Source organism: Tachypleus tridentatus, chromosome 1, assembly GCF_004210375.1.
Source record: "Tachypleus tridentatus isolate NWPU-2018 chromosome 1, ASM421037v1, whole genome shotgun sequence".
Lineage (NCBI taxonomy): Eukaryota > Metazoa > Arthropoda > Merostomata > Xiphosura > Limulidae > Tachypleus > Tachypleus tridentatus.
In genome coordinates this window covers 41,374,979-41,393,819 of record NC_134825.1, presented here as the reverse complement: position 1 = coordinate 41,393,819, position 18,841 = coordinate 41,374,979, and the positions used below count along the sequence as shown (strand labels likewise).

Genomic DNA, 18,841 nt, shown 5'->3' with positions numbered 1-18,841 from the left:
GTATACAAACATTTCGTTACTTTTGATTTAATATTTCACATAAGGTTTAACATTATATATTGTAATAAATATACACTGCAATAAAGGAAATAATAAAAACATGAAAAAAAAAACGCTTGTGAATTGTTGAACTAAAGCCACAGTCTCTCTAAATTTCAATAATAGTTATGAATGTTCCGATAAAATGTTAAGACTAAGTTTTAGAGTTTATATTTAATTTGCTTGTACATAAATGTAAATAGTTAAATTACTATGTAAGTTTCTGCTAAACCAATTATATCAATGATGGTGAATTTAAAAATTTTGTGAGTATCAATCCATTAGTGTAATTGTATAGTGTGGAGATAAAAGCCATCTTGATTTCTCTTAACTCTAGAGTGAACATATTAACAATGGCTGTTTTATAAATTCGTTTATTAATTCTTTTCTCAGTTTTGAAGAAAAATCAGGTTTGTTTCCGAGCTTTCCAATGATAAACGTATCTTGGCTGTCAGAATTTTCAATGAGAATCACAACCTTTTTTTTTCGATGTCCTTGTTTACTATTTGGTTTAACGATAATAAGTTCATCGTAATTGTTCACATTTCTAGGAAACAGAGGTCGCTGGATATATTCTTTAATAGCTTTTCCTTGTTTTGACGCTGGTGTTTCTCTCTGAAGATGTAGAATATAGTTATGTTTAGTGGTGCAACACTCAAAATTTGAGTAATAATTTTACTATAACATGCATAAAACCAAATAAATGTTTCTATAAAAATAATAAAATATGAAATTGGTTTCAGTTATCTCATAAATGTTTTCTGGAAACTAGAAAAACTATTTCAAACATTGCTTAACGCAGTGAATAAAGAATGATATACAGCAGACAATAGCTTAAATACTGTTTTCCATTTATATTTTACACGTTCACAAAGGATAACTAGATTGTTTATATTATTGTCTAGACAAGATGAAAGTACGGTAACAATTAAATGTCAAGTGTTCTACTCAATTTATTGTTATATAACTAGACAAGATGAAAGTACGTTTATAATTAAATGTTAAGTGTTCTACTCAATTTGTTGTTATATAAATTAAACATGAAAAGTTATGTGATCTGAACTTCAAACAACTGGTTATTTACTTTATGTTACAGAGAGAAATGGTATTCAAACTGTCTTATTTTTTTTGCAACTTTGGAATAAATCACGCACCCTATAGCGTTTTAAAACAATCAATAATCTTAGTAAAGTCCAAAAGAAGAGAACTGGATATTTCACTAAATGTCTTTGAGACCAATGAAAGTTGGCTGACAGTCAAAAGAAGAAAAAAAAAACTGTTGTAAAATGTCTGAAAGCGTCATCAACAAGATATAGTTGAACCACTTGCAACAAAATGGCACAAATACACTGGTACTTGGCTAAGAAGGTCCCAATCCACCTTTAAAGCAAGTTGCCGTTATATACCGATTATGTGTAACCTGATAATATCTGAATCAGATGTTCAAAGCTCCAACATGACGTCATTTCATTGTACATACAGTTAAAAAACGAAATAAAGTGAGCAATATGAGCGGAAATGATATATTATGGTGCCACTAATGTACAAACTAATTCGCTTTTATTATCAGTAGTGGTAGTATGTATGTGAATGAAAAATTACGAAAGGGCATTCTGATCTTTATGTTTTCCAGATGTTATTAATGCTATGGACATCAGTAAAGGTAATGCGAACTTCTTACACAATCATATATTGTTATGATTGGCTCTGTGTTCAGTTTAATGGATGTTAATTGTCTTCCAACATGTACTAAGATTGAAGAAGAGGTGATTCATCAGTTTAACTAGCATATAGACTTATAAGACCTCAATGGTATCAAACATGTATAAGTCTATTTTGGAGAAAAAAAAATGCACGCATTCAAACGACTCTGAACATTAAAGATTCTCTGAACGCATCATTTTTTTAACTATAAAAATGTGAATTTACTTGCATTAAATATTAATTATAACGTAAGATGAATAAGAACTAAATTGAATTTCGAACCAAAGTATTCCTTTCTTCTAGGTCATTTTCATATATCGTCTCCAGGGTTGTTCGTTTGGTCACTTTTTGCTTTCTTCGTATATTAGTTTTTGTCTTCTTAACATTCTTTGCAGAGACCTTCTTCTCACATTCAGGGATCAGTGGCATAGCCTCCAAAATATCCAATTCATCAGTGGTTATCTTTACATCACCAAGCTGTTTGTGTTCGACACGGTTTTTCAAAACATTCCGTTCTTCCCGAGGTTTAGATTTCCAGGTGTAGAAAAAACAAAGAACGCTGCATGATCATTACAGAAAATAAATAAATAAGAATCACGTGTTTCAAGTCCATTAAAATACATATTGTAATTAAATAAGCTATGGATAATGCGTCACAGTTAAAACTTGCAGTCGTAACTTACCACAAAGCAGTAAGACACATCATAATGAGTGCTGTCCGCCAAGCACATCTTGGAACTGTAAATTTTGACGCCAAGTGAAGCGTAGCCTTCGAAACCACTTCAATTCGATCTTAAGACAGAGAGTCGTATTTAAAATCAGTTTACGTACTCCACCGGTCACGTAAAACAGAAAAATAAAACTTCAAATGTAAGTTAACAATAATAGTAATGTGTATAATTCTTTAAGTTCAACAATAATCTTCATTAACATATTAAAATTTTAATTGAATAAATATGAAATTTCTTACACTTATAATATATTTTCATATTAAACATTGATAACAACCTTTACAATTTGCCAACTGTAAATATACATTTTTTCTTTACACGTTAAACAGATAATTAGCAAAGAAAAATGACGCCTGTTGTATTATTTGAGCTCCTTACTAGTAGACAAATAGTACAGTTGTGTAATAACAACAACTATATAGTTATATAACGGGAAATCAATTAGGTTTTCCAACATATTTACATTGTGAGACGATATATCACGAAACCTACCGACTTTCCATTCCAAATACACGTGATCAGACTATATAAAAAAAATCTCGCCATTTCTTTACGATAATTGACATATTATACAACTCAGTATAACACAGTGAGTTAAATCAACTTAGATTCCTTAAAACTGTAAAGATGTATAACACAAATTAAACAAACTGTCTTTCCATTGACTACTTAATAAAGTCAGTTTGTTTAATCGCTATTCACTTACTGTGTTAAGTTTTATAATTAGCTTCTCTTATTTTGGTACATTATTCTTTTATGCTATCGAATCGTATGCACTGAATGGTAGTTTCTGCGTTTTATAACACTATTAAAAACAGTAATTTTTACAAATTTGTCTTTACTCTAAATTTCCCAGATAAAGAACGATACCATTTTGACCAGAAACACTGAACGTCGTACGTCACTACTGATGAAGTTTTTTCGCTTACTTGGTAACAATTCTTTCCAATAGTTTTATTCAGAACTTATGAGATGGTGCTAACGTTTTGATAATCCAATGTTATTATTACCTCATATTAAAACATTTGTTTAGTATTTTGACAAATTACTTTATTTTATCACAAAAACGACATTATGTACACAAAATAAACATATTAAACATAGATATAAGTTATGTTTTGGGACATACACTGTTTTAGTTAAATATCTTGGTAACAGTTCTTTCTAAGATAAAAGTTATGTTTTGGGACATACACTGTTTTAGTTAAATATCTTGGTAACAATTCTTTCTAAGATATAAGTTATGTTTTGGGACATACACTGTTTTAGTTAAATATCTTGGTAACAATTCTTTCTAAGATAAAAGTTATGTTTTGGGACATACACTGTATTAGTTAAATATCTTGGTAACAATTCTTTCTAAGATAAAAGTTATGTTTTGGAACATACACTGTTTTAGTTAAATATCTTTGGTCTTTTTAGTAATAATGTGACGCACACAGATGTGCTATCGAGACACCGTAATATTTGTTTTTCAATTTCGCGAATACCTGAACGAGGACTTTCAGCGTTAGCCGTTCCTAATTTTGAAATGATACACTGGAGGTAAGACAGCTATTCAATACTATTTGTCGTAAATGTTTGAGCTCATCTTTAAAAAGAGTAGTATGATTTCTCAGTAAAAGCAAAGCTTTTTAATGCATTAAAAACCATGAAAGTTATGAAGAAGTATCGTATTATAACAATCTGCCTGAACAAAAATAAACATCTTTAAAATGTTAAGGAAACAATAAAATAAAACTTTAAAACCCTTTTGTTCCATTACTTCTACAAAGATCTTTATTATCAGCTCCTTCTTCATCAGTAATTTTATCTCCAGGACAAGGTATACAGGCGTCAGCAGCAAAAGATGCCATGTAAGTCCCTCCTGGACACGGCAAGCAGTGAGTTTGGGATCCGTTATCATAGTGTCCAGGAGGACATGGATCTAAAAGCGTTAAAAGTACATAGTTAAGCATTGATTTACCCACAGTGTTAATTTTATTGTTCTAACAACGTCCTTAGTATCAAAAAACGTATTTGTTTAACTAAAATTCCATATTTTTAAAAGTATTTCATCTATTTGTGTTTAGTGTGAACAGTTTAAAGTAATTGAGTATCATATATACTTACAACACCTGTTAACATCTCTTTGGTATCCACGAGTACAGTTGAGATTCTCGGCTGGAATATACACTGGAGAAAACAACAGAGAGTTAATATTTTTTTAGCACGTTTTGTGTCACCGTTGGAATTTTAAGGTTTTTCACAATGAGCACGACGCACTAGTTATAATATTAAGTATGACTCACTCTGTAAAATAACAACATAAATGTTACTTTTTGTGAGAAAAATAAAACGTGTCAAAACAGTTTCTTAACAGTAGACTTTTGTTTCTTTATGTACTTCCTAATGGAGTTAACTGATGAAACTAATCACACAATCTTGGAAATTTATGAAATTACACACGATCTTTTTTTTATTGGTACATTTGATTTTTGTTGGTGTTTCCCTTGTAAAATTTTTATTTGTCACAGTTAAACGTGAAACCGTTGTCACTGGTTATGTTAATATCAGGTATGAAAATACAGGTTATTTTGGGAATATTACGTTGGTAAAATGTATCAGTATATGATTGTGTCTTGCAAACAACAAAATATCAAATAATATCCGAGTAATGCAGAAATTGGATGAAATGCATTCCGAGAAAATTTTTCATTTAAAGTTAATATAAAATCAAATACTTAATTTTTTGTGGATTTATCAAGATAAATAACAATGCGATCTAACACATTTCACTGTAAATTTAAAGTATTGCTTATTCAAAATACGTTCTTAAAAAACTTCGTAGATATGATTTGTATCTTTACAGTTCATAAGATTTTGATTCAACATTCATAAGTTGAGTTCATTATATCAAAATAACTTTGGAGCCTCATCACTTCTCTCTACAGGTTTACCATAATCCATCTGGTCTGATCACATAGAAATCTATAATTACTACATCAGTGACGTGACTGGTAAGTGTGTGTGTGTGTGTACAATAACATGCATATCTATCTAATTACTCAGCGGTTAGAAGACTGAGATATTTTTTACGTACTGTTGCCTGGGACACTTCAGCGTTTTTTATCCTGACATTTGTGTTCGTACGACTTGTTGCACGTCTTTTTTATGAATTGTTCATAAATTATTTTGGCGAACCAAAATTATTTTTTCGGTGCTCTTAAATACAATAAATATCTTTGTTTCGAAAAATTTAAATTCTCATTTGAATATATTTTCATATTTGGGCATATAAAAATTTACATTGGAAAGGTCTGTTACAAACCTTTCCCAAAAGCAACCAATTTTCGATTACATCACACCATTTACGAAATGTTAAGCAATGTCATGAAGTTGTTCTGATAAATTCTGTTCTATCGTGACTTTATATCAGATTGAGTCACATTATATGCCAGGTTGCATATTCAATATTGTTTTGGCATGGCTTACTAATCCTTATAAACTATAAAGTATTATTGCTGTAAACATTAGTGGCAGCCTCTGACTAATACTGTATGTTTATTTCAGGAGTACCGATAAGATTACGGGTTCGTCTTTATCACTGCCCTGAAATAGTTCTTTTCAGGGCATCTTTAACATCAACTGATGGAATGTGATGCATCTTTCATAAGTATATTATAGCTGTCAATATCAACATCTTCAAATAATCTTTTGACCCACTTAGCACCTTGGAGTTGGGCAATATCAGCCATTACTGGAGTCCTGATTAGATGGATCAGTATATAGACGAACAAAGAGTGTAGTATTGATGGTAACATTTAAAGCAATTATATGTGGATATGTTTACCAATACTTATTCATACCACACTTCAACATCGACATTTCCTCTCATTAAAATTAAGAAAAACTAATTTCATGTTATCTCTAATGTAATAATTCATTGTGAGTAGTTTTAATATTGTTGTCATAATCTATTTTATGCATTTATATTTCTGAGGAACCAACTTGAAGCTAATGAATTTTGCAGACATTCTACAATGGGTAATTTAAAACTTTTTATCACAGAACTCATATATAATTCGACGTTTTTAGGTTATAAAGCGATTAGGAAGGAGATTTGAGATACGGTGATATAGAGAAACCTCAGTCAACAGCACGATACTCACCCAGTCAATAACCCCAAATACAATAAACAAAATACTTAAATTCTTGTAAAAATATAAAGCAAATACAATACTAATGTCATTTATAAAATATTTTATGGCAACTTCCACGTATTTTACGTCGGAGAAACAAGCCCAAAACTCAAAACAAGATTCATGTAACACAAAAAAATAGGATCTCACGTTTATTTAACACTGCAACTCAAATAAATATACTACATGTAACATTTAAATGCGAAACAGAGAATCCAACATCATTAGACGATAAACCAAATAATTCCTTGTAATACAAGAGCAAACACACATTAAACCAATATAAAAACACACTTTGATATCTGTATTAATAAGATTTAATAAATCTTGTTCGGTGTATTATAGTTTGAAGATGATACTTTTAATTTACAATATTTTATAATTTACAAAATATTCTGAAAATACTAAGAGTAATGCAGATAGTATTAATGGGAAATTACACGAAGGTTGTTAAAAACTATCATATGAAAATATGACAGTTCAATTTTCATTATAATTAAATGACATTAAAAAACGTATCGTTTTATGAACGAAATCGATAAAAACACAGTTTAATTAACGTAGATGAGAGTATTTTAAAATTCCTATCTGGTGCAGTAACAACAGTTTGATCAGCAGAGACAAATCCATAAAGAAATTATTTACTCTTTAGGTGAACAAACGAATAATATGAATTATTTGACTCAACCAACTGAAAACCATGATTGGAAAAGTATTCAGATCATTGGTAAGTATCACTAATATATCAACACATATCAGAAAAAAACAAAATGAAATATATAAAACAAGATCTGAGTTGTTAGTTTTCAATGACAAAATTCAGAATAACTGACAGTAGTTCGCTTTTACAGTGGAAAACAGTAGATCGGAGTTAGCTCAGTTAGTACAAGCACTGAATGTGACCGCAAATAGAAAGTTAAGTTCTTGCTTTCTCCTCCAAGTAAGCTATCAAATCTATTAAACAAAAGCGAAAGATCATCTCACACTTGCAGTTTGTGGTCCCTACACATAGTTATCAGATTTTCATTTATTACATGTGAACTGACATTAATACAGCTACAATTAGAGATACCTTGAAAATGTTTAGACAAGTTACACAGAAATGTACTTATTGTAGCTGTATTAATATCATAATATCAGTCCACGTGTAATACATGAAAATCTGATAACTATATACAGGGACCACAAACTGTAAGTATGAGGTAATCTTTCACTTTTGTCTAATATATTTGATGGCTAACTTGGAGTAGAAAACAAGAACTTAACTTTCTAATTAACTGTAGAGAATGAAAAGCTTTTCGAATGATCAAGCACACATAGTTTTTCTTATAACAAAACCACATCGGGCTATTTACTGTGTCTACCGAGGGCAATCGAACTCCTGATCTTAGCGTTGTAAATCCATAGACTTACCGCTGTTCCATCGGGAGACTATTTCATTAAAACAATAACTCCATGAACATAGTTATTTAATGTTAAGTGTTAACTGATTTTATCTGTTGTCAGTCCAAAACTGGTTGCTTATCAGTTCGATTATAAGACTATAATCGTAACGTTTTTTAATTAATGATTAAATGGTACAATAGATTATATTACACATTTTAAAGCTGTGAGTTTTTGTTTCTATTTTTCTCTGTAAATATGCACTCTACTTAAACTAAACACATACTTATACGACTTGGATTTAAATCTATTCATAAAGAATATGAAAAAAACAACGTATTTGCGAGTCATTGGAAAATATTGAACTGCAAGAAAAAGAGAATCAAATTAAAAGAAAACACCAGTTTTAACAAATGAAGTTTTAATTAAAATTCCTTTTAACCAAAGAAATTATTCAGTCACATTTATTCCAGTTTAAACATTAAATCATCGTGTAATATCATTGCTTCGCCAACTTAAACATTTTCTACCCATCCTGTACATATTTTACAACGCATAAAGAAAAACTATTTTTATTGCTATAGATGAGACCTACTAACGGGTTCTAGCATTAAAGTAATCATCTAAAACGAGATTTTCGCACACCACAGACTTAAAATCAGTAATGAGCATATTGAGAAAAATGAGGCAGAAATATTTGCGAGCAAATGTGGCATTAAACATAATTATTAGGATTCACTAACATCTGCACTCTCCATCAAAACGTTTTACTATTAAAGAAACATCCGTTCACGGTAAGAACGAAAATATTTAATTTGTATACGTAAAAATAAATGTAGAGCTAAGTTGTTTATGTTTGTGTGTTTTTTTCCTTTAGTAGGGCCAGCATCCTCGTCTTTTCAACCGTGGGGGCGTTATAATGTGACGGTCAATCCCACTATTCGTTGGTAAAGAGTAGCCCAAGAATTGGCGGTGGGTGGTGATGACTAGCTGCCTTCCCTCTAGTCTTACACTACTAAATTAGGGACGGTTAGCACAGATAGCCCTCGAGTAGCTTTGTGCGAATTTCAAAAAACAAACTTCTTTTAGCAAAGCCACGTCGGGCTATCTGCTGAGCTCACCGAAGGATTTCGAACCTGTGATTTTAGCGTTGTAAATCCGTAGACTTACCTCTGTACTAGTGGGGAGCAGAGCTTAGCTAGCAAAAAAAGAAAGAGAATTGAACGGCGGTGGTATTAACAGTTTGAAACTACTATAGAGAAACTTTAAATAGATTGAAAGTGTAGTGATCAGTAGGATATCTTTACAGTTACAAAATTTTAACCAAATCTTTGAATTCCTAAGGTTGATTTGTCAGAGAGTATCTTGTTTACTTTTAGCTTCGTTAACTACCAAGCTCTGTAAGAGAAAAATCAGGAATTCCATAGCTCTAACCAATGAATACAAATAAATATCACAAACATATAGTAAGATTGATAAAATATTGGTTATCGAATTTTTAATAAACTAATTTCAAATGCTTTACAAACGATTATTAATGACAGAATTAATTTTCTTTTTTCTTCCTATGAACATTCCGCTTGGTTGTTTACAAATAAGTAACACATAATATGAAATTTTTATTGTGAAATAATTAAGTTAAAAGTGATACTATTGTCATCATAATCTTACGTATACATGGGCAATATAAATAATTTTGTAGTCAATACACGTGTAGAAACGGGCATATTTACATAATGTCTGAATAAAACAACATATGAATCAAGATTTACATGTATTTATACTAAAGTTATACAAAGATGTTTAGAAGTACTTTTTCGCGATTTGCGACTGAAATATATAAATCCCTTTCAAGTATCAGCCCCCAAATATATTCCCCCCATCATGTTTTCGTTGTACACGCTCCCAAGTCACAAAAGCAAAGTTTGAAGACATTAGGCCTTTACCATTTACTTTAGGCATAAGCAATTAGGAAATAACATTTTGTCCCCAAGAACAAGAAACAGTAAAAATTTTGTTACATAGTGTAATCTTACATATACACAGGCAATTATTTTTATAATCAATACACATGGTGAAATATCAAACGAAAAGGTTATGGCTGAAAGAAATTTAAAAGCAAGATGGACGATTCAGATTTAGATGTTATTTCTGTTAAATTACTATCGTTTAATAAATAAAAATATGGTCTACAAAAAAACTTTGAATTTACCTCTGACATCATGTTTGTAATCACCTTCACGATTTTTGCATGTGTAAATTCCCGCGTCTTCAAATTGGATGTCGGTTAGCACTAATTTGCCACCGTATTTTATTTGCGTTTTCTCACTATTAATAACTTGTTCATTGAGATTTGATAACCAAATTACTGGTTCTTCTCTCGCTCTTTTATAAGCTCGGTTTGAACAAATTAATGTGAGAGTAGAACCACGTTCAGTTTCGTAGACGAATTTAAAACCTGAAACAAGCAGGAAATTAGCGAAAATATAAAATAATTGAGTGTAATTAGCCATTGAATTCTCTCTGCACTGTACGCTTTGTAAATCACTTTCTGTATTGTTTCTAAGTGAAATATCGGTGTTACTATGCGCACAAAGTATTCTTGTTTGAATGACGTCATGAACTGAAGTAACATTGTTCGGTGGAAAAACGTTTTACTAACAATAATGATTGCAAAGTTTATTGCTTTCTGTAGTGTGAAAGACCTTAAACTGAGAAATTATAATCATGTTTATGTTTTGCATAATTTAGATTTAATAAACAATAACAACACTTGCCTGAGATTTCAACTTGAAATTTAGGTAAAAGCAAATAAAATATATACGAAGTTTTGCTTTGCAATTTCTTCTGACAATACAAGTCTTAGTCGGTATTTATGATATCAACCATAATAAGACTGCTAACAGATGTCTCATGATACATATAAATTATAATTGAGTAGTTATGAATGTATAAACACTGTAACAATATTTAAATTGAAAAATCAGTTAAAGAATATTCACATATATAACTTGTGTGACAAATACTGCATTCCACGGTGTTATATAGGGATTAATGACTACAATTAGCTGTATCAAATATTCTGTTCTTCAAAACTAATATGATTTCAATAGTTTGTTTTTCGAATGTCGCACAAAGCTATTCGAAGGCTATAGAGGTTTGCGTGTGACGTCACTCTTGACCTAGTTACTGCTGACCGTGTTTATATTCCAACACAAGGGTGATTCATTGTCAAAAGTGCGCGATGGTACACTCGTGTTGTGCATTTAACTGTTCAAATCGACGTGGACAGGTGGAAAATGTGTCATACTACAGATTTCCTATAGATCCCGACCGAAGAAGACGATGGATTGCAGCTGTCAATAGGAAACACTGGACACCCACAGAGCACACCAGATTTTGTAGTAAACATTTTGTGTCAGGTATCTATAATTCATCTATAGCCAGGCTGAATAAATTGAAACTTACACGCATGATATATGTACAGCAGAGCACACTGCAGCACCAGTCAAAGAAATGTTTTTTGCACACTTTTCTTTTACTTTTAAATTACTGAATAGTAAATTTACTGAAGGAACAATATTATTCATGATGAATAGGTTATATAGCCATTTGTACATTAAGACAAAATGTTAATATCTCTTAAAGGACCAATTTAAGTGATTCATCAGAAAACCACAACTTGCACAAAATTAAATAGTGTGCAAATAATTACTTTGTTGGCTGTACATTCAGTTGTTAAACAATGTTCAGCATATTCAGTATATATATATATATATATATATATATTTAGTTAAAAGTGTACAGTGTATCTGTTATATATATAAATATTATCTGATGATGCCTGTAGATCTATATCTTAACAAAATTATTGTACTCTGTTTCAGGGACGAAGAGTGATGATCCCCTATCACCTGACTATGTACCTTCCATATTTCATTTTACACGTTCTCCCCTGAAGAGAAGGAAAGCTGCTGAATTGTGTAAATATGAAAACAGGAAAGAAGTGACCAAAAGGAGAAAAGAACAACAAAAGAGACATGAAGCTGCTGCTGGGCTGCTTGAACTTGCTTTCATAGAATCTGCTGGCACTGCTGCCACTGATAGCAGCTGTACTGATTCTGCTGATGAACTTGAAGCTACATGTGATAATTTTGACTTGTGTACATCACAATATACAACTGAGACATGTATGCAGACGGAAATATCATTCATAGACTTAGTTAGACTTGAATCTGAATGCCAACGTGGGAGCAGACTTCACCTAGTCCAGCCTTGCAGGTGCAGTGGGAAGATATTATCTCTCCATTCCTGCAACTAGCAACCCATAGCTTTAGTGGTGGTTCATTTAGCCGCTGAGAGTGGCACACCTGTAAAATAACAAAGAAAATATTAAGTTGTGTATATATAAGCTTTAAAGACAACTGGGTATCAGGTTGGGATACATGTGTCACTCAAATAATAAAATAATATAAAAAAATAACAGAACAGCTAAATATTAAATTATTTTTACAGAAACCTAACATGGCTATTGACCAGCTTTAACGGTCTATGTCTACTTGTACTATTTATTATCTATATATTGATTCCTTACCAAAAATTAATCATAAATCAAAATTAAGTTTTGAAACAGCCTAGACAATAAGGTGTCTTAATATCATTATACAAACATGTATAGAAGTGCTCTAGGCTAGAGCTTTGACAACAGTCAGTACACATGTAGTACAATAATATTGAACCATTTATTAAAATGGGGGGCCCTACTTTACTTAAGTATCTAGTCTTCGTCTAAAATGTAGTTAAATCTATCATACAGAGTACATGATACATGTATGTAATACAACATGATGTACAAACTTTTGCTGTAATGATGACTTTATCCGACGTTGCCCTGGTTATCTGCACATTCTGTACAAATCCTGCCACAAAATACTTGTACGCATCAAGGCTTTTGTAACCTTTTAGACTTTCATTTGTATAGGTGGAAGTCCTGTTTATCAAATATATATAAATGTCACCATATGTAATATATGGCAGATCTACTCCGGAAACAGTCTGACTCTGAACAACGTTGTCTTGGCTGGATATTACTGGCGTAAATACACGTGGCGGGAGCATATACGGGTCTCCTACACCCAGTTCCTTCACGTTTTCCTCATACCTGGCCTTATCAGCACCTGTCAGGTGTGCTACAAGTGATGAAAAGCCAGCGGCAGCCATTTACATGTGAATAGTACTGAATACAGCAGTTGTTAACTCGTTCAGTCATGAGGGACACTTGCCACCCAATATGGCGATATGTTTACAAACCTCGTTGTGGTCACGTGACACTATATAGGTTCACGCTAAACCTCTATTTGTGCTAGTCGTCCCTAATTTAGCAGTGTAAGACTAGAGGGAAGGCAGCTAGTCATCACCACCCACCGCCAACTCTTGGGCTACTCTTTTACCAACGAATAGTGGGATTGACCATCACATTATAACGCCCCCACGGCTGGGAGGCGAGTATGTTTAGTGCGACCGGGATTCGAACCCGCGACCCTCGGATTACGAGTCGAACGCCTTATCACACTTGGCCATGCCAGGCCAAGATTTCAATAGATCTTCCGTCCTGAAAACGGTAATATGTTCATTACGCTGTTCATGGTTGCCAGGTAAAGTACTATCACAGTTTTGTTGTGCTGTTGCAATAAAGTTAATTCCCTGAATCAAATAAGCCTAAGATTTATTATGTGTGTGTTTGTGTTTTTCGTATAGCAAAGCCACATCGGGCTATCTGCTCAGCCCACCGAGGGGAATCGAACCCCTGATTTTAGCGTTGTAAATCCGGAGACATACCTTTGTACTAGCGGGGGGCAAGATTTATAATAAATATTATAGAAATTGCAAATGCTACTTTCCCCTCAGGCCCAGCATGGCCAGGTGGTTAAGGCACTCGACTCATAATCCGAAAGTCGCGAGTTCAAATCCCCGTTATAATGTGACGGTCAATCCCACTATTCGTTGGTGAAAGAGTAACCCAAGAGTTGGCGATAGGTGGTGATGAATAGCTGCCTTCACTTTAGTTTTACATTGCTAAATTAGGGACGGCTCGTCTTGTTTTACGCGAGATTAAAAAACAAACCTATCTATTAATTTGACGTTAAGATACATTTGCTTCTAGATTTTTAAGTTGTTCATTTCTCAGTTAAACAACTGAAAACTGAGAAGAATAGTATGCAAAACTAACGTATAAATCAATTACACGATAGTACATGAACGAAATCCTTTGTTAAATGTAATTTTTGTTACTGTGACACTTCGGTTTTTGAAACGTAGATTTATGTTTTTATAAATCTTCAATTTCATAAATATCTTGTTACGTATTTCTCTTCGTCTTTGAAGTGTGTTCTTGGATATTAACCGTCACATTATAACGACCCCACGGCTGGGAGGGCGAGAATGTTGGCGCGACCGGGATGCGAACCCGCGACCCTCAGATTACGAGTCGCACGCCTTAACACGCTTCGCCATGCCGGGCCGCCTTTAAAGAAAACGTTGGTGAATGGGGAACTAAAGAAATATTTTTGGCAAGCCGTGATTGGTTCTTTCGTTTTAAAAAACACTCTGGTTTTCATAATATTCATATTGCAGGCGAAAGTTCAAATTAATAAAAAGTTCGTTACGAAGATAACCAAATATTAATGTTGATAAAAGGGGTTTATTTTGGGAAAAAAGTGCCTTCAAGAACTTTTCTATCAGAAAATGAAAAAAACTCGGCCACGTTAGAAGGGGTAAAAGATCGTTTGACACTTGTTTCGCGGAAATGGATCTGGCGATTTTAAATTAAAACCTGTGCTTGTGTATCGTGCGGAAACACCCCGAACACTTATCAGTTGTGCAAAGAAGACTCTTCCAGTTGTTTGGCGATCAAATAAAAAAAAGCATGGGTCACAAAACCTTTGTTTGAAGACTGGTTAAAAAAGCTATTTTTGTCCTTCAGTTGAACATTACTGCAAAAGAAAACAACTTGGACTTTAAAGCCATCCAACAGGACTTGGAAATGTCAAAATTCATCTTTTTCCACCCAATACAACATCTCTACTGCAATTAATGAATCACGGTGTCATTGTAACGTTTGAAGCTTATTATTTGAAGCGAACTTTCTCTCAAGCAATAAAGACTACAATTACAGAAGCTGCACTATCTTCGACTAAATTCTGGAAAAATTACATCATCAGAAGTGCTATCGAGAATATCAACGAAGCGAGAGTAGCATGAGAGCAATATGGAAGCACGTGCTGCCTAATTGTGCAAGCTTTAAAAAATTTTCCACTGGCTGGTTGAGGCTGAAAAATATGTATAGAGCAAATACATTGTAGAGAAAAGTTAATTGCCACTTGACAGCAGTAGAAAGAACTTCGGTCTACCAGATTTAATGAATGGGCTGCACAAGGCACATATATGGCAAACTTATTTTCTTCTAAAATCTTTTGCTGCATATCCTTATAACGCCCAGACATGTTAGCAGCATTGTCATAAGACTGACCCCTATATTTTGTAAAATTAAGTTTGCTAAGTTCACGTAAGTACTGCAATACCTGGTTTGCCATTTCATCAGTCATTTGACTTTTTGGTTCCAAAAAGGTTAAAAAGCATTCAATAGGCTGCCCATTTTTTAAGTATCGAGTTCAACTCTTATCTGATCTATATGTGATAGATCTGGCGTCGAGTCAACTGACAAGCTAAAATAACAAGAAGAATTTACTTCATCAACAACGAATGTGTAGACCTTCTGAACCATTGGTTCAATGAATCCTTCATAGGCGGTTTTGGACAAGTATGAAGGATTTCCTTTTCCAAAATTTCCATATTTATAAATATGCCCTGCTAAACTGGATCAAACTGACTTATGAGCCAATGTAGCCCTAAAAAATTCCCATTCTGCAGTGAACCAAATTTCATCTGTTCTGTGAAAAGCCAGGCTACGTTCAGCTAACGTACAAATAACAACTATTGCATGCTCCAAGACATGCTCCCAGTAATCGCACTCTTCTTTTAATTTCTTTTCCAACTCTTGTTGCAAGCCTAAACCTTGTCTGTAAGTTAAGTATGTTAACATAGAGTTTCGGTGAGTAGTGCTTCTTTAATGATGATCAATTACAATAGTATTTCGCCAGTCACTGAACCCTTCTCTTTCAACAAAACACGAGGAAAATTTAGGGACAAAGAGTCGACAGTGAATACAACAACCATTCTCTCTTGTATTACTCACCATTGGCTTTTACCCCAAAGAAAAGTTTTGCAAACAGTATTTCATTAGTTTGCTACTATTGAAAGTCCAGCAAGATTTAACAAATGACCCATTGTGGTGTTAACAGTCAGTGGGTCCACAAGCAATCGAATAAGCCACATCAGCAGCAGAGAAATCGAGCCACAACCCTGGATCTTTTGCTTTAGTTTCTTCATCTTTTTTAGACTGAAGCATTTTACCATAGTTCAGCAATTTTCATTTTCAGAAATTATTTCAACTTCAAACTGTCTTGTGGAGAAACTTGCATCAACATTAACACTAGAGATATCTGGAGAATTTACAAGCAAAGTAAGATCAGTTGTGAAAGTTGTTCCAGTTGAGCAAGCCTGTGACACCTCAACGTCATCATAATGTTCTGACCTTCAAGTGGACAAAGTGGTACTTGTAGATGTGGAGCTTGGTTCAACTTTAATCATGTCAGAGTCAGATACAGTACAAGTGACTTCTCATGGCAGAGATGGGTTTTGATTTGGAAGATCTTGTTGTGTAAGTTCAGTGAACAAATTAGTCTGCTATCTAGTCTTGGCCACTAAATCCAAAGCCTTTTGTTGGTTCTTTTCTGCCAGTTTTTTCTTTTGTGCACCACTTAAATGAACTTGTTTCATCTTGCAGTCTGAAATATACAGAGAAAAAAAACACAAAATAATACGGATCATATATAGTTATAATGATAAGAAAAACACTGAAATTTATAAAGAAAAACATTCGTAAGACAGTCAAACATACTAAACTCTAGGTCTACATTTAGACAAAGACTGTCAGAAAGTTATCCTCGGGTCCAGATCCATCAGCACATAAACATGAATTCATAAATACTTTTATTGACTTGCTGTATTCTGATAACCATTGAAAACCATTCATGACTGGCCTCAATCCATTTTAGAAAAATTAATTTTCAGTCATTGCAAAAGTTTCATTAAGGTTGTTGTTATGGTAGCTGATTGCAAGAAGCAATGACAATAGTAATATGTAAATCCATTGTGAGCCAAAAAAGTATTCCAAAACAATTTGTGATCCACAACACATTCTGTAGTAGCCTATATACACAGTAATCATTCTGTAATAGTACACATATATAACATATAATCAGTTGTAAACTGTATTGCACATTGAATTATTAAATACTGGGTTAGGCCTGGGCTAGAGTACCTTAATCCTAATATCTGAAGAATGAGTTGTAACCTCAACTTTTCTTTTGAGCTCAGATTTGACCTGGGACTTTAGATGAGCCAACAAACCATACATCAACGAAATAGGCATATGTCTGAAACTTTACTTACATGCCTGGATGCGAAGGCAAATTCAAAACGACAGCCTTACACTGGGAATAGTCCACTTCATTATTCCAGGCTACAGTAGCGTTTCCAGTGTACTTACACTAAACTTGTTACAGTATTTAGGCTTAACGTTATTGTCACTCAGTTCTCAGATGACATTAACGTCAGGCCTAATGCTAATACAGGGTGGCCCGTAAGTCCCTACCCATCCATATGTTATTATGTTATATTCAATTACGCATGTATTATATATTCGTTTCTTTTTTTCACAGAAATATGGCCGATGTATCCCATTTATACTTGAAAATATCTCACAGAACATGGCATCGCATATTATGCAGAGAGAATGAGGGACAGCACACAGATACATAAGATATATGGGCCACCCTGTACATTGCAACTGAGGCCACTAACGTTAAGCCTAGTACTTAGTACTAACCTTGCTCACATGAAGTTGTTTAGTTTATGCACTTTTTCAATCCTAAATTGATTTTCTTGATTTTTCAGTTTACATTATCTTCGTATGACCACGGTGCCACAGTACTGTACTACTACTAGTCGTATGGTATAAACATAGCAATGTTAAGAACCTTGTTATCGAACATGTCGAAGTCTTACGTAATTTGACCTAAAAGGTCGAATTATCGCCTTCAGACTGCTCCGATCATTCAATTGTTTTCCCAGCTTTTCAGAAATGTAATACAACACATAGTGAACTGAATTTATAGTCACAAAATAGTTGAATTACACCTGAAAGTTTCTCTTCGTTGTATTTGTGTTTCTGTCTCGGATTGTTCGTTCGTCTCATAAAAAAATATCACCAGAAGGCACCCTTGTACGTATCTCCTTAGTAAATCTCAGCTTCAGATCTGCTTATATTATTACATAATTAGAAGGGTATGCATACATGCCCAAATGCTCTTATAGGTTACATGTAATATATGAACGGTGGCATTGCTACAGTAGCATTCCTTTCTAAAATTTTTCTTGGTATGATAAATTGCAAACAATGTACTCACAAACAAAGGTTTTTTAACAGCAAGCTATTTGAAGCCAAAAAACGTAACGGCTCAGAAAACTTCAGTGAAAAACACACTTATAAAAATATTACAAAACACACAAATAAAGCAATACTAACGCAAATAAAACTAAAACAAACAAGACAATAACCCAAATATAAGGCACGAAAACAAAGCCGAAAAAAACATTAAACTAGCCACGTCTCTGTACACA

General features: G+C 33.2%; 1 protein-coding gene across 1 annotated transcript; it reads right to left on the bottom strand.

Moving 5' to 3' along the window:
- Positions 1 to 11,892: 11,892 nt before the first annotated feature.
- Positions 11,893 to 13,813, bottom strand: LOC143246851 (uncharacterized). The gene is made up of 2 exons (XM_076494079.1): positions 12,896 to 13,813; positions 11,893 to 12,408 (listed from the first exon to the last, which is right to left on the bottom strand). The coding sequence occupies exons 1-2, from the start codon at positions 13,256 to 13,258 to the stop codon at positions 12,262 to 12,264; spliced, it is 510 nt and encodes a 169-aa protein (XP_076350194.1). The 5' UTR covers positions 13,259 to 13,813; the 3' UTR covers positions 11,893 to 12,261.
- Between the last annotated feature and the right edge of the window lie 5,028 nt (positions 13,814 to 18,841).